General features: G+C 44.3%; 1 protein-coding gene across 1 annotated transcript in view; it reads right to left on the bottom strand.

The window, feature by feature from the left end:
• Positions 1-21,428, bottom strand: part of kirrel3a (kirre like nephrin family adhesion molecule 3a) — a 527,277-nt gene that overhangs the window by 85,325 nt on the left and 420,524 nt on the right. The window contains exon 6 of the mRNA XM_052039890.1: positions 6,688-6,793. Within this exon, the coding sequence (XP_051895850.1) occupies positions 6,688-6,793 (106 nt within the window). The remainder of the gene's footprint in view (positions 1-6,687; positions 6,794-21,428) is intronic.

Raw genomic sequence — 21,428 nt, 5'->3', positions numbered from 1 at the left:
AACAGCATCTACAAATTTACTTCAGACTTGATACGATCATCTTTTTATAAAAGAAGCATATTTATTTTAACCTGATCTACTCCATCGAAAAGCCAACTGCCTTCTGAAAGTTTGGAGAGATCTGGAGGGGCAACTTTACCATCTGCAAATTAATTCAAAATAGTCAGTGTGGGACTGGGGAAAGCTGAAGGTCAGATCAGGCAGGAACAATGGAATCTTTCAGGACAGGGAAAAAGACTGAGGGGTTATTACACCAGCACAAGCAGGTTCCGTGGAATTTCCCAGGCCTGTCAACAGAGTGGCAGATCTAGTGACTAGATTGCTTTGAACTGATAGAGGGGCAGCTTTCTACTGGCCTGATCATCAGGATCAGAATCTCACTGGTTAAGGCCAATATGGTGCCTTGGGATGGCAATGACTTATTCCTACCATGCCCTGAGTGTGGGGTGGAGGGAACACATCACTGTGTGATGGACAGACCCTGGGACAATGCTAACACAACACAGTTTGATGGACAGACTAACCTGGGGACAATTTGACGGATTGATCTCTTCTCCGTCCCTCCCATAAAACGTCATCCTTTATTTTCCTCCTCTGCTCATCCTTTATCTGAATGCTGACAATGGAGTGTGAGTCAATGTTTGGGAACATCGTTGGAGTGAGAATCACTGAGTAAGAGACAATGAATGGGCGGGAAAATTAATTGAGAAGATGGCCAACTAAATGACTCAGTGGATCGAGAAGAGGCAGAGTGAGTGTCAATGGACCATCAGTCGGGAAGTTGCTCTTACCTATTCAATGCATTACTGATGGAAGTTACCTATTCACCGTTACATATAAGTATTCCAGAGGTTCTGAAATCACTGGGCCTCGAGCAGAGGTGAACAATGCATTCACTTCCTCTCATAGATCACTTTTGTTCAAATCCCATATGGGCTTTTTAAATAAATGAAGAAAAATGCAGTTTGACTGTGGATTTGAATCCACAGTTTGAATGGGATTGGGAGATGAATTTCGGCTGGATGATATATATTTTCTTCAAACCTTGAGCTTGCGAGGAATTCAGTGACGTATTATACAGATTAATTCTTTATTTAAACCAATTTGCATAACTTGCATAGCAGCTATTCTTCCCGATTCTGGCCACGGGAGATGAAGGGCTTGTGGAGGGACACAAGCTGGCAGCAAACCACAATGAATTACAAGGCCAGTGGTCTCCTGCCTCTGATAATTCACTCTGGCTCCCAAATTGCATTTGGCTAAGCAAAATTAATTACTTGAAGAACAAGTGCCGAATTTGGTAGTCACCTCTTTAGTGTAAGATTTGTTCACGATTTAAACTGTTCCCACCCTTTAATCTCTTTTGTCTAGTTATTATGAAACTCTTAATAGCCTCAGGACTACGCATTGTACAGTTCTGGAATGGGTGGCCAGAAATGGAGCTCGGTGAGAGCATCCCATAAAGGCAAGAAGAGGCATCCAGGGCCTGGTCAGGGTAATTAAGGGACTGTACCTACTTGACAACCCCTTCATGAAACCATCCACACTGGACCAGCTGCACTCAGGAAAACCAGGCCAGCATGAGATTGAATGTGCATAGCTGGAGGCTGCCATCAGGTCCTCCCAGAGGTGTTGGTGTCAGCGCTGCAGCTGCTGGATATTAATCAGAGAAATCCCTCCAACTGGATGGCAATTGTTAAAGTGGTAAAGCAGGGGTCATGGCTTTACTGAGTGTGTTCAGTGAACAAAAGTCCTGTAATATGCAGCAGTGACATGGATATTAGAATCATCTGAAATGCAGGTGCAGTGTAAATGAAAGGTTCAGCAGATGATCTCAGAAGCCACAAGCCTCAGACCTGGCTAACAGTGAGCTCTGGGAGGCCACTAGCTGAGCTTAGATCACTATGGTACGCTGATCTCCCAATGATTCTTTATTTCACCACCACATTAGCTATCAGTGGCAGGAATCTCTCCCTACCAGACTACAGCTGAGAAAAAATGTTGCTTGGATTCCCCTTAGCAGATGACAGCACTGCTTGATATTTAAAATATAATTGTTGGCCCTGTAATTGTAGACTTTGTCTACACTTCTCGCTGCCTTGGTAAAGCAACCAACATAATCAAAGACTCCTCCCACCCTGGACATTCTCTCTTCTCTCCCCTCCTATCGGGCAGAAAATACAAAAGTCTGAAAGCATGTACCGCCAGGCTCAAGGACAGCTTCTATCCCACTGTTATATGACTATTGAATGGTCCCCTAGTACAATAAGATGGACTCTTGACTTCACAATCTACCTCGTTATGGCCTTGTATCTTATTGTCTGTGTGCACTGCACTTTCTCTGTAACTGTAATACTTGATTCCGCATTCTGTTGTTTGATCTTGTACTGCCTCAATGCACTGATGTAATGAAATGATCTGTATGGACTGGCAAAGCCAGGATTTATTGGCCATTCTTGAAAAGGTGGTGGTGATCCACTTTCTCAAGCTGCTGTAGTCCATGTGGTGAGAGCAGAAAGGTTTCAAGATGTTAACCCAGCAACAGGGAAGGAGTGGTGATTTAGTTCCAAGTTTGGATGCCCTGTGACCTGAGGGGAATGTGTAGGAGGTGGCGTTTCCCTGTGTCTGCAGTCTTGTCCTTGCAGGCGGCAGAGGGAGCAGAATTGTGGGGGTCATTGTGGGAGCCTTGGTGGCTTGCTGCAGGTGGTGCACACAGCGGCTGTGGTGGTGGAGGGGCCAATGCTTGTGGTTGTGGGTGGGTTACTGATCAGGTAGATTGCTGAGGTGCACTGTTGGACAGGCCATTCACGTGCTGAATTTAATGACAAAGATCAACTCAACTTGTAGTTCTTCTGACTTTCTTGTTCCACTCCGTCAGGTTCTGATCTTGCTGTCTGGGACCAGCAAAAGTTTCCATCTCCCAACAGTACTGTGTCTCGTGATCCATTGTCCTCAATCCTTCACACATCCAAACTTCCAGTGGGGGAGCCACTGGCCATTGCTGGACTCCTGACAGATGGAGCGCTGCCTAGACGGAGGTCGACTGTAGCCTCCATCTCTTCCCCAGGCTGAGATCAGCTAAGTAAGTGCTTGGCCAGGAATGAAATCAAGGTCTCTGTAGCATGCCGGGCAACTGAGAGGCCCAGTATAATTACAGTAACAGCAAAATCCTAAAGTATTTTATTTATTCTTCACTAACCATAACACTTGATTACTTCACTGGGGACCCACATGCTGTTAGACCTTCTCAAGCTGATTGCTAGTTAGAAAAGGTGATCAATCATTTAAGAGGCAGCATCTGCTGGGCCAGGTTCAGTCTGCTGCAGTGGTGTAATTAATTACCTCACTTCTTGTTACAAAATGAAAGAACTCCCTTGTACTGACATGCCAGTTGTGATGACTCCTTCCACTAATGATCTGCTACATTGCCATCCTTGCTTCACGCATCCTCACACAGTGAATATTCAGGTGCCAAAGTCTGTGATGGTGAAGACTCCCAGGTCAGGTAGACTGAATCTGCCTGCATAGTGTGACTGCCATCTCAGAGGGTGAAACGCAGTGAACCAAAGTGTACATCTACTGTCAGGGTGTGTACATTCAGGATCGGACACTCAGCTCAACAGCAAGGGTGGATCAGTCAGCCTTTTGAGCTGATTTCACTCAGATGATGGCAAGCTGAATAACCTCCATTCTCCTGATTTAGCACCATCTCCAGATATTCCTTCCCAGCTATCGAGTCTCAAAAATTCCAATTAATATTTTTTAAATTTAATTTTATTAATGATGAATAGTGACGTTTTAACTCTAAAAGCAACAAAGCTTCAAAGCTATGCTATTCGTTGTCCCACCTCAAATCCCTTCCCAGGAAGTGGGCTACCAGGTCATGTTCTCCATTCAAACACATGTGAGGACTGCCTAGAAACAGAAGTGTGGAAGTTTCTCACCCAGTTTCTCACAGGAGTCATTCCAACGTTTGGCTTTACTCCGGGTCTCTGACACAGCTGTAAACAGAAAGAAGCACCACTGTCTCGGACCAATGGCAGATGGGCAGGATATGTGGCCTTACTGGCAAAGATCATATTCCCAGAATAAACCCTAATCACTGAATTGTGCAGCAGTGAAGCAGGCCCTTCGGCCCACCTCGTCTATGCTGGCCATCATTCCTATCTATACGAATCCCATTTACCTGCATTCATTCCATCTCCCCCTGTGCCCTGCTCATTCAAGTACCTGTCCAGATGCCTCTTAAATGTTGTTACGGTTCCTGCCTCTATCGCCTCCCCTGCCAGCTCATTCCAGATGCCAATTACTCTTTATGTGAAAAAAACATACCTCTGGGATCCCCTTTAAACCCCCTCACTCTCACCTTAAATCTACACCCTCTAGTTTGAGACACCCCATACTATGTGAAACAGACACTGACTATCTATTGCTATATTTGTCTCTCATAATTTTATATACTTCAGTTGTGTCACCTCGCAACCTCATTTGTTCCAGGGAAAACAGACCCAGCCTCTCCAATGTCCCCTGATAACGCAAGCCCTCGAATCCAGGCAACATCCTTGTGCTTCTTTTCTGCACCCTCTCTAACTTACTCACATCCTTCCAGTAGTGTGGTGACCCGAACTGCGTACAATACTCCAAGTGCAGTCCAACCAACATTTCGTAAAATTGTAACGTGATGTCCCAACACTTGTACTCAATACCTCAGCCAATTAAGGCAAGCATGTGTTACGCCTTCCTCACCACCTTGTCTACCTGTGTCGCCACTTTCAGGGAACTATGTACTTGTAGCCCAAGGTCTCTCTGTGCAAGAACACTCCCCAGGGCCCTGCCATTCACAGTGCAAGTCCTGTCCTGGTTTAACTTCCCAAAATGTATCACTTCTCACTTGTCTGAGTTAAATTCCATCTACCGCTCCTTTGCCCACTTTCCTATTTGATCAGTATCTTGTTGTAACCTTAGACAACCTTCTTCACTGTCCACTTTCCCACCAATTTTGGTGTCATCTGCAAACTTACTAACCATGCCACCTACCTTCTCTTCCAGATCATTAATATAGATGACACACAACAGAGGATCCAACACAGATCCCTGCGGCACACTATTGGTCAATGGCCTCCAATTTGACAAACAACCCTTTACTATCACCCTGTGCCTCCTACCACCAAGACAATTTTGTATCCAATTGGCTGGATCCAATGTTATCTAACCTTCTGGACCAGCCTACCACACCGGACCTTGTCAAAGGCCTTGCTAAAGTCCATGTAGACACCACCTACCACCCTTCACTTATTGATCCTCGTGGTCACCTCCTCAAAAAACTTGCTTGAAACACTAGTTCACTGGACTTGAAAATGTAATTGGGTGTGCAGGACCCTGTCCTCTCAATCTACAATCATCCAATTGGGGGACATGCACGGCAGTTTATGGAGTCTTCCTCTCCATACCAGATGTTTAAACATGCTTACACTCATTGTTTTTTCCTGTTTTCCTTCCCTCTCTCCTGAAAGTGGTGACCGACAAGATCAAAACTTTGGCGATGGTCGATATGTCAGCCTGGAGAGGGAGTACTGGCAGACTAATGTGGGTGATGGGGCAATGAAACCAAATCTTGTCCTTGGGTTATGGATACATAGAACATAGAACATTACAGCACAGTACAGGCCCTTCAGCCCACAATGTTGTGCCAACATTTTATCCTGCTCTAAGATCTATCTAACCCTTCCCTCCCACAAAGCCCCCCATTTCTCAATCATTCATGCGTCTATCTAAGAGTCTCTTAAGTGTCCCCAATGTATTTGTCCCCACCACCTCTGCTGGCAGTGCATTCCACACACCCACCACTCTCTGTGTAAAAAACTTATCCCTAACATCCCCCTTATACCATCCTCCAATCACCTTAAAATTATGTCCCCTCGTGTTAACCATTGTCGCCCTGGGAAAAAGTCTCTGACTGTCCACTTGATCTATGCCTCTTATCATCTTGTACACCTCTATCAAGTCACTTCTCATCCTCCTTCGCTCCAAAGAGAAAAACCCTAGCTCACTCAACCTAAGACATGGTCTCCAATCTAGGCAACATGCTGGTAAATCTCCTCTGCACCCTCTCTAAAGCTTCCACATCCTTCCTATAATAAGGCGACCAGAACCGAACACAAGTGTGGTCTAACCAGAGTTCTACAGAGCTGCAGCATCACCTGGCGGCTCTTGAACTTAATACCCCGACTAATGAAAGCCAACACACCATATGCCTTCTTAACAACCCCATCAACCTGTATGGCAACCTTGAGGGATCAATGGACCTGGACCCCAAGATCCCTCTGTTCCTCCACACTGCTAAGAGTCCTGCCATTAACCTTGTATTCTGCCTTCAAATTCAATCTCCCAAAGTGTATTACTTCACACTTATCCAGGTTGAACTCCACCTGCCACTTCTCCGCCCAGATCTGCATTCTATCAATATCCTGTTGTAATCTACAGCAGCCTTCTACACTATCCACGACGCCACCAATCTTCGTATCATCACCACTGGAGGTGTTGGACAGCAGTGTGCAAGAACTCTGGCCAGCGCTGGATTATTAGGCTCAGCCTGGTCCAGGGTCTGTGTCCACCCAGCAGTACTCTGGTTGGGTAACACGTCCAATGTGAATGGTTATCCCCACCCAACAAGAGACAAGGAGGTACCTGTACAAACTAACGGCAGGATTTGCTTTTGCAGAGCATCGAAACTTCACTGTGCTCCCTTCCAGAACGGGTTGTGGCTCCATTGTCAGGTTCACCAGAGGTGGGTCTGCAGGCAGAAAAGAGATTGTAAGTCCATTGCCAGCCTTTGCTGCAACTCTCACTCTCAAAAGTGACTGCCACCCTGCAGAGTGAATGTAAGATCAATTGAAAATGCCTCCTGGATGATGCCATTAAGCTAGAAAGAGTGCAAAGGAGATTTACAAGGATGTTGCCAGGACTCAAAGGACTGAGTTATGGAGGGAGGTTGAGCAGATTGGGGCTTTTTCATTGGAGCGTAGGAGAATGAGGGGTGAACATATAGAGGTCTATAAAATTATGAGTGGCATAGACAAGGTGAATGTTCAGAGTCTTTTTCCCTGGGATGGGGAATCAAGAATTAGACAACATAGGTTTTTAAGGTGAGAGGGGAAACATTTTCACCCAGAGAGTGGTCAGTATGTGGAATGATCTGCCTAAGGAAGTGGTTGAGGAAGGTACATTAACAACATTTAAAAGGTACTTGGACAGAGACACGGATTGGAAAGGTTTAGAGGGATATGGGCCAAATGCAGGCAAGTGGGACTAGCTTAGATGGGAATCTTGGTCAGTGTGGACCATTTAGGCTGAAGGGCCTGTTTCCATGTTGTATGATGATTCTATGACTGTGTAGGTTCTATGACGGTGTAGGCAATGTCTATTTGGGTAAAGTTAACTGATTGACAATAAGGACAATGTAGGCTCACTGGAGAACTGAACAACTCTACATTTCTATGGTGGTCTTAATGTTGGAAAATGTCTCAAGACTTTTCATCGGACATGAACTGGCAAGGATGGGAATGGTGACAGGAAGCAATTTGAGAGAGTTAGGAACTAATACTAGTAAAGTTCTTAAAGGAGGAAAATATGGAGAGCATCAGAGGGGGAATGGAAGAGACAGCAGAGGATACGACTATCAGTAATGAGATGAAGAAGATGAGGGTGGTTAGTGAGGGAAGAGCTGGAGGGCTGTAGGGCTGGAAGAGATTACAGAGAAAAGAAGGGGTGAGTCAGGCAACGGATTTCAAAATGACGGTAAGAATTTTGAAGGTGCAGACTGAAGATGTCAAGTCAGGACACGCGGATACAGAGTGAGTTAAGATGCAGGAAGTTGTGCAGTGGATGCGTTGAACTGGACGGAGGAAGGATGTTGGGGGACCAGCTGTCATTATCTATGACGGTGAAACGAATGCAGACAGCAGATGTTGATGGGAGAATAAAATGGAAAACCTGGAAATAGTTTTTCTTCCTTCCAGATACGGGGCAGTGGAGTAATTCAAAGCAGCACAGAACCTACTATCCCATTGCAAATGAGGTCTGCATCACCACCATTGTGACTGGTTTCTGAAAGGGTCCGTTGCCCATGGAGACCAATGCATCAGCAGGATTGTGATGCAACGTTAAAATTTTATGTGATGAATGTGTAGCGGAGAGCAGACCCACTGTTCCTTCAAGGATCCAGTGCAAGACTCACTCAAAGTTCAAAGGGAGCAGGCTCAGAAATGACTTTTGGAGGGCGAGGAAATCCTCTTTGGCTCTTCTTTGAAATTTCTGTCCTTTGAGTTAATCACCCCGACCGAGCTAGAAATGTTGATATAGTCGTTGGCTTCCTGGCCGGACCTGTAGCTTAATCACATGGAGAATCAAACAACTTCTTCCCCACTGCCATCACGTTCTTGAACTGACCTGATAAACCCTAATTCTTCCCTGGACTATACTTCCCTCAACTTGCACTCATGTCATTATGTCCATTTTTGTTTATTTTGTCATGTGTGTTATGTATAATTTTTGTTAATTTAACTTCATGCAATTTATGTTCATCATGTCTGTAATGTCGTGTGCTGCTTCTGCAAAAAGCTAATTTTCATGGCATTTATACCCTGGGTATGTATGCCCTTGACAATGAACTTGAACTTGAACCTGGCTGAAGAATCATTGGGGGTAGATTGTAAACTATGATAAGAAGCACGGTCGGTGTCAATCACTGAGTAATGCAAGAATAGGGAAAAGATAGATATGGATTATTGAGTGGAGTTAGAAGCTTGGGACCTGCTTGATGCCAATTGTTGAAAATAGGAGCTCTGATTTAAATGGAAGGCTGCTGTAGGATGGGAATGAAATTGCTTGGGTGAAACAGGGAAGTAAAACCAATCGGGTGGAATCTGCAATAGCCAAAGACTTGTAGCAGTGAATTTTGATTTTGTGAACCATGCCTCCAAGCTGCTCAGTGGTCACAAGGTAAGCCTGCATGCCACCGTATCTGGAATATCTAACAAGGGAATGGAAATGGCAGGAGGCAGGAGTACTAAGGACTGGTTCAGTCAATGGTGGGAAAGATTCACTGGTACAAACCCCCAGCGATGGAATGAAATAACCTTCAGCTCTCACTGAGAAACTAAGGTTGAAAGCGGCTGATGGCTGAGAGTCACACCATTGATTAAGGGGAATAAGGGGAATTAGGCCACACTTGGAGTATTGTGTGCAGTTCTGGTTGCCCTGTTACAGGAAGGATTGGAAGCTTTGGAGAGGGTGCAGAAGAGGTTCATCAGGATGTTGCCTGGATTAGATTTAAATTTAAGGAGTGGTTGGACAAACCTGGATTGTTTTCTCAGAAGTTCTGGACTCGATCAAAGTTTATAAATTTATGAGAGGCATAGATAAGGTAGACAGCCAGAATCATTTTCCCAGGGTAGAAATGTTGAATATTAGAGGGCAGACCTCTAAGGTGAGAAGGGGAAAATTTAAAGGAGATGTGTGGGGTAAGATTTTTACACAGAGTGGTGGGTGACTGGAACAGGCTGCCATAAGTGGTGGTGGAGGCAGATTCAACAGTGGTGTTCAAGAGGCTGTTAGATAGACACATGGATATGCAGGGGATGGACGGATACAGATCGTGTGCAGGCAGAAGGGATTAGTTTAATTTGGCGTCATGCTCGGCACAGACATCGTGGGCTGAAGGGCCTGTTCCTGTGCTGTACTGTTCTATGTTCTACTCTCTATGTTCTAAATTGCTGCCTGCACAGAATGGAATTAGAGATGTTCGCTGGTGAACATTCCATTCACAAATCCTCAGCAGATGAATCAGCCCATGCCTGTAGGCAGCAACACCTCAACAACATTTGGGCATGGGCTGATGTGGCATGTAACATTTGCACCACAAAAGGGCCAGGTGATAACCAGAGAGAGTCTAACCATTAAACTTTGACATTCAATGGCATTGCCATCACTGAACTGTCCACCATCAACATCCTGGAGGTCACTACTATCCAGAAACTCAATTGAACCAGCCTTATAAATGCTATGGTTGCAATCTAGTGATGAGGGTCTTATCTACTGACACCCCAGAAACCTTCCCACTATCTACAAGGGACTACAGTCCACCCAGTCTCCTTAGAGGTGGCCTGCTGTGCAGGGTCAGGACAGTGACCTTCTCCCCCTCAAGAGGACACCATGCTACTCCTGAGCACCACCCCACAGCCAGCTATCTTTGACTGCATTTTCAGTTGGCTTGGGCAGTGGTTGGACACTGGCCCACCTGGAGTAAAACCTTCTCATGGGTCACCAAGGGCTAATGAGCAAACTCAAAATGAAAAGAAGAAACCTTCCAGTATCCAGCTGACAGTCACACAGAGATGTGGTGCTGGAAAGGATGAGATTATTCGATCTGTGAGGTGTATACTATGCTCAGAGATCAAAATGCTGTATCAATTTGAGTAGAGTTAAGAAATAGAAAGGGAAAGGCACTGCTGTGAATCGTCTATAGGCCCTCTGAGGGCAGCTACACCATAGGACAGTATATAAATCAAGAAAAAAGGAGAGAGGGGCTTGCAGGAAAGGTATTGCAAAAATTGTGGGTGGACTTTAATCTATGGATAGATTGAACAAATCATATTGGCAAAGACAGCCTTGAAAATCTTCACAGAATGTATTCACCAAAGTTTCTGAGAACCAGTATGGGAACAGGTTATTTTAGATCTGGTCATCTGTAATGAGAAAGGATTAATTAATCTTTCTCTTAATCTAATTAATCTATTTTAATAAGGATTAGTTAATTAATCTTAATTAATTAGGGGATTTTCTGAGGAAAAGTGATCATAACATGATAGAATTTCACAGTCAGTTTGAGAATGAGGAACTTAGATCTGAAACTAGTGTCTTAGACAGAAGTAAAGGCAATTTCAGAGATCTGAAGGCAGGTTTGTCGAAAGCGAACAAGGAAAGGCGATTAAAAAAAGAGATTATCATCATCGAGACGTCAACATCAACATCCTGGGTTAATCACTGAACAGAAACTCAAATGGACCAACCACACAAGAGCGTGTCAGAGGCTGGGTATCCTGTGGCAAGCGTCACACCTCCTGACACACTAAAATATCTCCACCATTACTAGGGCTTGTCAGGGCAATGATGGAATTCTCTGCACTCACCTGGATGAGTGCAGTTCAACAACATTTAAGAAAATGAACACCATCCAGGGCAAAGCAGACTGCTTGACTGGTCGTACCCCATCCACCACCCTAGATGTTCACAGAGAACAAAACAGCAGGTACTGGAATCCAAACAGAAACAGAAATGCTGGAAGAGCTCAGCCAATCAAGCAGCATCTGTGGAAAGAGAGGTTCAGTTCATGTTTCAGGTCAACGACCCTTCCTCAGAAACTCAGTTCATTCTCAAGGACCTCTTCCATGAAGAAGGACAAGACAAGCAGGGAGCATCACCTTTTGCAGTTCCCCTCCAATCACACACCAACGTAACTTGGAAACATATCACACTTCCTTCATCGTTTCTGGGTCTACATCCTGGAACTCTCTTCCCAACTGCGCTGCGGGAGCATCTTTACCGATTAGAGATGGACAATGAATGCTGGCCTTATCAGTTAGACATAGATCCCAAAAAGACGAATAAAGGAGAAATTCATGCTCCTATGAAAGGGAAATCATGTTTGGGAAACTTAGGAGAGTTATTTGATGATGCACAAACCGGTATTCCAGAAAGTAATCAATTGCAAGGGAAAAATTCATTGTGCTCATTTGCTCTGTCATTTGCATGGACAGAGGATTGGCTATCTCACAGAAAACAGAGAGTCAGGATAAATGGATTGATTTCAGGCTGACAAGGTGTAATTAGTAAGGTGCCAGAGGGATCAGTGCTGGGGTCTCAACTATTTACCATCCATGTTAATGACTTGGATCAAGGGACCGGGTGCAATGTTGTCAAATTTTCTGACAAGACAGGTGGGAAAGCCAGTTGTGAGGAGAACACAGAGAGTCTATAAAGGGATATAGAGGTTGATTAAATGAATGGGCAGAGATATGGAAGACTGAGTATGGGAGGGGGGGGTGGGGATGTGAGGTTATCTATTTGGTAGGGGAAAAAGAAGCAGAGTTTTGTTTAAATGGAGACACTGGTGTACAGGAAGACTTAGTGCATGGAACACAGATAGCTGGTGACTGAAAATCAAGGAACTGCAGATGCTGGCAATCTGAAATAACAGAGATTGGTGGAAACAGGCCAGGCGGCATCTATGGAATGAGAAGCCAGCTAATGTTTCAGGTCAATGACCCTTCCTCAGAGACTCAATCCTAAATATTCATTCTGTCCGGCACTGGTGCACTCGTATTGTTAAAGTTTTAGGTCAAAATCTCAGATCTTGCTTGATCCTGCTGAGTGCTTCCAATATTTTCTGTTTTTATTACAGTAAGTTAGTATGTAGGAACAACGAGTAATCAGAAAGACAAATAAAATGTTGGCCCCTTTTGTAAAATGATGAAGCAAAAAGAGATTTCTTTATTAGTCACATGTACATCGAAACACACAGTGAAATGCATCTTTTGCGTAGAGTGTTCTGGGGGCAGCCCGCAAGTGTCGCCACGCTTCTGGTGCCAACATAGCACGCCCACAACTTCCTAACCTATATGTCTTTTGGAATGTGGGAGGAAACTGGAGCACCCGGAGGAAACCCACGCAGACATGGGGAGAACGTACAAATTCCTTACAGACAGTGGCCGGAATTGAAACCGGGTCGCTCATGCTGTAATAGCGTTATGCTAACCGCTACACTACCGTGCCTGCCCAGTAGGAAAGTGTTGCTACAAATTGTGCAGGGTGTGGGTGAGACAATTGAAGAAGCCGGTTCATGGAAGGGTTGTTTGGTTCATTTCTGGGATGTGTAGTCAACCTATGAGAACAGGTTGAGCAAAACTGGGGATTGACATTCTGAGGGGGCTTGGAAAGACAGATGCTGAGTGAATATTTTGTTGGGGAATCTAGAATTAGGTGCTATTGTTTCAGAATAAGGTATCATCCATTTAATTTGAGATTATCTCCTTCAGAGGGCAATGAGTCTTTGGAATTCTCAATCCCAGAGAGCTCCCGTGTCTGAATCATTGAATCTAGTCTTTTGGGAAGTCAAGGGCCATGGGGAACAGGCAATGGAGTCAAGGGCAAGCTCAGAACAGCTGTGATCATTGAACGATAGAGCAGGCTTGTAGGGCCATGTGGCTGATTTCTCCTTCTGCCTCTATGACCAAGGTTCAAGCATCTAGATGGTTGGACATCAATAGAAACAGGAGCAGGAGTCAAGGGTTGAGGAGGTGATGTTGAAGAAGCATGAAGCACTTGGAGCAGTGTATGCAGTTCTGGTTGCCCCATCATTGGAAGGATGTCGAGACTGTGGAAAGAGTGGAAGAGGTTTACCAGGATGCTGCCTGGATTAGGGGTTATCAGCGGTAAGGAAGGGTTGGACAAACTTGTATTGTTCTCCCCAGAGCACTGGGGTCTGACGGGAGACCTGATGGAGGTTTTTTTTAAAGTATGGAAAGCATAGATAGGGTATACAGTCAAAAACTTTTCCCCAGGTTTGAAATGTCAAACACCAGAGTACATGCTTTTAAGGTTAGAGGGGGGAAGCTTAAAGGCGATGTGAGGGGCAAGTTTTTTACGCAGACAGTGGTAGGTGCCCGGAATAGGTTATCGGAGGTAGTAGTGGAAGCAGGCAGTTTGGTGGAGTTTAAGAGGCTTGTAGATAGACACATGAGTATGAAGGGAATGGAGGGATCTGGATGATACACAGGAGGAGGACACTTAGTATAAATTGGCATCAAGATCGGAACAACATTGTGGGCTGAATGGCCCGTCCAGTGCTGTACTGTTCTATGTTCTAAGCTTTGGCAAGTTGCTGCATTCCATCCTGTGGATGGTACACATGGTAGCCACAATGTGTTGGCGGTGGAGGAGACAGCAACCAAGCTGATTGCTTTGCCCTCAATGCTGTCAGGCTTCTTCAGAGTTGTTGGAGCGGACTTCATCCAAGCAAGTGCAGAGTATTCTATCACATCCCTGACGTGCCTGACAGATAGTGGAAAGACTCTGGAATGTCTGGAGGAGAGTCACTTTCTGCAGAACGCCCAGTCTCTAATCTTCTCTTGTAGTCCCAGTAGTTATACGGCTGGTCCAGTTGAGTTTCTGGTCAACGCTGACCCCTCCCTCCAAAGGATGTTGATGTTGTGGGGACCAGGTGATGGTAAAGTTGTTGAGCATTGATCAGGTGTTTAGAGATGGTCCTGCTGTGAAAATATTGCTTGCCACTTGTTAGCCCAAGCCTGAAGTTTATTCAGGTCTTGCTGTGCGCAGGCATTGCGGAGGAGTTGGGAATGGAATTGAACATTTTGCAGTCGTCAGTGAATATCCCACTCTGGTCTCATGACAGAAGGAAGGTCAATGATGAAGAAGCTGAAGATGGTTGTCCTGAGAAACTCCAACAGCAATACCCTGGGGTTGGGATTATTGACCTCCAACAATTACAGCTTCCTTCATGTGAGGTATAACTCCAGCCACTGGGGTGTTTTCCCTTGATTCCTGTGGACCTCAGTTTTACAAGAGTGCATTGATACAACACTCTGCCAAATACTACCTTGATGTCAAGGGTAGTCATTCCCACCTCACCTCTGGAATACAACTCTTTGCCCCATGTTCAGACTAAAGCTGTGATGAGTTCTCGATTATGTAATCGTGATGGGACCTCAACTATGTGACAATAAGCAGCTTTATTGTTGAGAAAATGTCACTTGAAAGCACCATGAAGGGCTTCACTTAGCTGATCATTGAGGATTGACTGATGAGGTGTGAATGGCTTAATTTAAACATTCCTGCTTTTTGTGGACAGGGCATACCTGAGCAATTTTTCAGATGCATTGTTACATCTATAGAGTCATAGAATCACAGAGTTATAGAGTTGATCAGCACAGAGTGGTATCATCGCAAGAGGTTGCAGAGGGTTGTAGGCTCAGTCATCTCCATCACTGGCACAACCCTTCCCACCATCGAGGACGTCTTCAAGAGGTGGTGCCGCAAGAAGGTGGCATCCATCACTAAGGGCCCTCACCACCCAGGACATGCCCCCTTCTTGTTACTGCCATCGGACAGGAGGTACAGGAGCCTGAAGACCCAAACTCAACAATCAGAAACAGCTTCTGCCTCTCCGCCATCAGATTTCTGAACGGTCCATGAACCCATGAACACTACCTCATTCTTACTTTTTTTTGCTCTATGTATTTATTTTTGTAATTTATATAATTTTTACGTCTTTGCACTGTACTGCTGCCAAAAAGCAACAAATTTCATGACATCTAAGTCAGTGGTAATAAATCTGATTCTGATTCTGGAAGGTCCATGCTGTGGGTGAGACTGATGAATATGGGCCTTGGCTAAGACTTTATGAGGTGCAGCTACGAGACTGAAGTGCCCAGTATGGCTTAGTCCTCTAACCTTGTGATCCTGTGCCACAGCAGCTTGTCTCTGGATCCCATGGGGTGAGATGCCTGAGAGAGGTGGTGAAAATTAACTGGTGCTGACAAAGGGCATCTGGTTGCAGTGTCCATGATGCTGTTGAGGCCACAGTCGAGCAGACTGGTGTGTGTGTTCTGGTCCTGTGCTCCAGAAGGTTACATCAGAGGCACAGGCAAGTGACAAAGCTGAGGTGCAAAGAGTTTGGCAACTTGCACTCCAGGGATGGTGCCAGCAAGGTGATTGATTGGAGCTCCTGAGCTTTACCCTGGACCCCTTCCAAATGCTGATGGAGTGGTAAGGTCCAGTTCAATTGAAGTCCAGGCAGACGACATTGTGACAACGTTCAAATGTCCAGTTAAACTTTTACTTCAGTTGAAGTGTTCATCTCGAAGCTGCCACCAGGGATGTTCACGTCTGCAACCAGCATGGACCCAGCAGCTTCCCAAAGCTTCTTTGACTTGGTGAGAACCAGGCCATGGACATAGTCACACTTCTTGAACTGGGCGTCAGGCAGATTGGAAATGTGTATGCTGTAAAGCAATGGGAAGCATACAGGGCTCATCATGTGGTAACCTTGTCATGGTCTACTCTCTCTGTACCTCCCTGAAGGGAGATAGTGTCACACTTCAGTTTGGAGTGCTTCCAGTAGAGCAGTATGCAAGGTTGGTAGCAAGGTGACCAATCTTAGCTCGGCACCCTCATTTGGGTGAGTGTCCACAGCCTCTGAGCACATTCCATTAGTAGATAACAGACCTCCTTCCACCATCCTCCAACTTAAAATCAAAGGAGACAAGTTCTGCTGGGCAGATTTGCTTATTTGGATTGCTTATCTGTGCAGCAAGTGTGGATTTAGTTCAAGCAATAAATAGAGCTCTGTTTCTGAGCGTCACTGGTTCAGATAATACTCTGGGCAGGGAAAGGTTCTTTCCTGAATGTAATTGATATGTTACAGGAATCTGCTGGAGAGCCTTTTCCTTTTGTTAATGTAGCCTTATGAATTACTTACACACCTTATAAAACAATTGAACTATGATCTGTTGTTATTGTTTGCAGAGCTGTCTAACTTCATCCATCATTAACGCTGCATGAGGGATTAAACATTGCCTCAGAGGCAAAATTCAATGAGTATTCAGGCAGCGTATGGTGTGCGGGTGTTTCTGTTGTAAAGGCATTCTCAGTGTGAGAATTGTTCAGATCCTCCAATTCCTCTGATTGTCTGCCACGGAAGTCCGCTGCAGAGAGCTGCCCTCTTTATTCATGAGCCTGAAGCTGGAAATTTTATCATTCCTGGTTACAGCATTTAGCTTGCACTGGAAAGTAACCATTTGATTAAGTAAAGTGAATGCCCAAAACAACAACGTTTGTTAATTCACATTGAATTGCTGATGTCCAGCAGGAAGGGCACAGAAAAACTGGTGCAGGAAATGCACAGTTAGAGAGAGAGCCTGGGCAATTTTCTGAACATCTAGCTGAGGAATACAGAATAAACAGAGCTTCCCTCTGACCCCCTGCTGCACCTGGGGCTGGAGCTTTACAGGGGCTGGGAAGGGCACTCCAACAAGGTTTTAACGACAGGACCGTGTTTAACTAAACACTTGCAAAACTCTCTCAGGTTTCATTTAGGATTATGAACAGTTGGAGCCCAAGCACCAGTCTCTGTGGTACCCCACTGGTTCCAGCCTGACAAGCTGACAAGGATCCATTTATTCCTGCTCTTTATTTTTGATCCATTAACTAATTCTCACTCCTGAAAATCTAAATACACCACATCCCCTGGTTCCCCACATCTAGATACATGCTCTAATTGATGCGTTAAACTTGATTTCCCTTTCATGAGTCCATGTTGACTCTGCTCACGGCAGGCACGGTAGTGTAGCAGTTAGCGTAACGCTTTACAGCGCCAGTGACCCAGGTTCAATTCCCGCCGCTGTCTGTAAGGAGTTTGTATGTTCTCCCCGTGTCTGCGTGGGTTTCCTCCAGGTGCTCCGGTTTCCTCCCACGTTCCAAAGACGTACGGGTTAGGAAGTTGTGGGCACGCTATGTTGGCGCCGAAAGCATGGCGACACTTGCAGGCTGCCCCCAGAACATTCTATGCAAAAGATGCATTTCACTGTGTGTTTCGATGTGCAGTACATGCGACTAATAACGAAATCTTGTCTTATCTTATCAGTCATATTACATTTTAATTTCCTCGATACTGCATTCCAAAATTTTCCCCAACCACTAAGGTCAGACGAACAGGTTGGTAGTTCCCTCCTTTCTTAAATAATGGGATCATAGTTTCCACCTTCCAATCTGCAGGGCCATTATTTTCTTGGAGACACAAGAGACTGCAGATGCTGGAATCTGGAGCAACAAACAATCAGCTGGAGGAATTCAATGGGCAGGGTCTGGTCCTGATACAAGGTTTCAACCTGAGACATCGATAACTACTTTGCATCCCACCCCCTGACGATGCTGCTTGACCCGTTGAGCTCCCCCAGCAGATTATTTGTTGCTCCATTACTTCCTTGTTGGACTCTTTATTCTCCAATATTTCTGGGAGTTTTTTTGTGCCTTCTTTCATGAAGACAGACAAAATATTTGTTAATCCCTCTACCCTTATTCCCTGTTCTAAGTACAGCCATGTGTACCCTCGTCAATCATTTCCATATTTACACACCCATATTCCCAGCATTGAGACTCTAAGTACACTCATTCTACTCCTTTGTTTGCATGCCTGACATTAAGTTCCAGAAGCAGACATCGTTCCAAGTACTGTCATGGGAAGAGAATACCAGGGTAGAGGAAAAAAATTCAAGAATGTTCTCAAAGTCCCTTGAACAAATGCCACACCCCTACTGACTCCTGGAAGTCCCTGTCGCATCACAGCTCATAGTGGAGAAGGCACATTCATGATACTATTGAGAACCTCTAGTCCATGTATTTGGAGCACACAGAAGCCCAGTGTAAATGGCGGAAGAAGCATACCAAATCACAAACTACTCTTATGCCAACCCTGTCAGGCACATCCTGCCCCCTCTGTGGAAGAGCCTGCAATTCCCACATTGGCCTCATCAGTCACCTCAGAACCCACAGAACCAGAAGGGAAGAAAGTCATCCTCTACATTGAGGGACTGCCTCAGAAGAAGAAGATACCTTTCGAACAAAGAGTGGAGGGAATGTATTTTCTGGCAGTGAAACCAGACAAAATCTGGCCAAAACTTTTGGAAGTTCTTGCAGTCTGCTTTTATGTTTCTCTCCACTTTAATCTTGGATTCTATTTTAAAATTCTTGCATGTCCTTTGCTGAATTATAAAAGGCTCCAAATCTTCAGACAATGTTTTCTCTGGCAATTTTATAAGCTTTTTCCATAGCATGGTAGAATTTCAAATTTGGTTTGAGGGCAAGAAACTTGGGTCTGAAACTAATGTCCTAACCTTAAATGAATATGATGGTATGAGAACAGAGTAGGCTAAAATAGACTGGGAAAATAGATTTAAAAGTAAAGTAGGTTACATTGGCAGACATTTAAAGAGATATTTCATAAACCTCAGCAAAGTCCAGTGAAGTCCCACACCACTGGGTTCGAGAACAGCTACCTCCCTTCAATCATTCAGTTCTTGGACCAACTGGCAAAACCCAAGTCACCACTACAGTTAGCAACACTATGACCACTCTGATCACTTTGCACTAAAATGGACTTTGTTTTCTTTTGTTCTAATTGTGTTTTATTTTTCTTGTGAAAATTGTGTATAATTTATGTCTAATTTATGTTTTTCCTGTGAATGCCATTTCTATGATGCTCTGTGCCTGTGATGCTGCTGCAAGTAAGTTTTTCATTGCACCTGTGCACATGTGTACTTGTGCATGTGACAATAAACTCGACTTTAGACTTTAAGTACATTCTAGTGAGGTTTAACAAGTATACATGGCTAACTGAAGAAGTTAAGGATATATCAGACTTATAGAATGCTATAGAGATTAGTGGTAGACCAGAGGAGTGGGAATTTTTTGGAAACTAGCAAAGGATAACTAAAAAAATAGACAGTGAGAGAAGGTAAAGCATGACAGTAAACTGGCAAATGATATAAATGCAGTAAGAGCTTCTGCTGATACGTATATAAAACGGTAGCTGAAATAAATGTTGGTCCTTGGAGACTGGGCACTTAATGATGGGAAGCTGAGTTATGGAAGAGATTATAGACAATTATTTTGGATCAATCTTCAAGGTAGAAGACACCAAAAGTATCCCAGTAGGGGCTATGGTGAGGGAGGAACTCAAACCAATCTCTAGCACTTCAGAAAAAATACCAGACAATCTAATGGGCTAAAGGTGTCAAATGCCCTGGACCTGATGACCTGCCCCTTGGGGGTTTAAAGGAAGTAGCTGCAGAGATAATGAGAGCACTGACTGTAACTTAACAAAATTCCCTGCTTCCTGGGCAGGTCCCAGCAGATTGGAAAACTGCAAATGTAATGTTGCTGTTCCTGAAAGAAGCAAAAACAGAAAGCAGGAAACTTTCAGCCAGTTAGCCTGACATCTGTCTTTCGGTAAATCATGGAATCCATTATTACAGAGGTAATAGCTAGACATTTCACAAATCATAGGGTACTCAACATTGTCAACATGATTTTATGAAAGGGAAATTGCATTTGACAAATTTACTGCAGTTTTTTGAAGCTGTAACAAATAGATTGGGTTTAGGGGAATCAGTAACTATATTTGGATTTCCTGAAGCATTTGATTACTGTACAATGTGGTTGGGAAATATATGACATAGAGAGGGGTCCATCTAGCTAACAGAAGGCAGAGAGACGGGTTAAATGGGTCACTTGTGGATGGGCAATCAGTAACTGTGGGGACCACAGAGATCAGTGTTGGGGTTCAACTATTTATAGCCCATATCCATAACTTGGATGAAGCGGCTGAGTCTACTGTAGTCAAATCTGCTAGTGATACAAAATGAGTGGGTTAGTAAGCTGTAAGAGCACAATGCTTGTGAGTGATTACAGATAGGTTACATGGGTGGACAAGGGGTTGGTAGATGGAATATGCTGTGGGGAAATATGAGATTATCCACTTTGGAAAGAAAAATGAAAAAGCAAATTATTTTTTAAACAGAATGACACTTTCAAAATGTTGTAGTGCAATGGGACCTGGAGATTTCAGAGAATACAAAGAACCGACATGTAAGTACAGCAGGTAACTAAAGTGGCCTTTATTGAAATGGGTGTGGAGTGTAAACATAGGGAAGTTTTGATGCAACTTTACACGGTGCTGTGTCACTAAGTTGATTCCTGGGATGAAGCTATTGATTGTATGAAGAAATGTCCAGCAGATTGAACCTATGATTACTGGAGTATAGAAGAATGAGAGGTGATCTTCTTGAAACATAGACTTCAAGAGGGATTGTCAGGATTGATGCTGATGGAATGTTTCCCCCAGTAGGGGGCATCTAAAATTAGGGGGAATAGTTTCAGGATAAGGCTTTGCCCATTTGAGATGGAAATGAAGGAACTTCATCCCTTAGGAATCTTTGGGATTCTCTATCCCAGAGAGCTGTGGAGAAAGAGTCATTGAATATGTTCAAGGTGGATGTTGACAGACATTTAAACTACAATGAAGTCAAGAGGCATGAGGAGAGTGGGGAGGTGGGATTGAGACCAGGACTAGATCTACCTTGATGTTATTGAATGGTGCAGCAAGTTCAAGTAGACACTTGACCTTCCCCTGCTCCTGCTTCAGATGTTCTCTTATTTTAGATCAAATTTCTCCTATGGTTTTCCTGTTGTGTTTTTGTGCCTTAAAAAAGTTTATTTGTTGTTGATCATGTATTATCTCTTTCAGTGCCAACAGTTGCCTCTTCACTGACAACTGCATTTCTTTCAATGTAGTT

Source organism: Pristis pectinata, chromosome 27 (assembly GCF_009764475.1).
Source record: "Pristis pectinata isolate sPriPec2 chromosome 27, sPriPec2.1.pri, whole genome shotgun sequence".
NCBI classification, from domain to species: domain Eukaryota; kingdom Metazoa; phylum Chordata; class Chondrichthyes; order Rhinopristiformes; family Pristidae; genus Pristis; species Pristis pectinata.
Note: the sequence above shows the minus strand (reverse complement) of the source record. Positions and strands in the feature narration are given on the sequence as shown.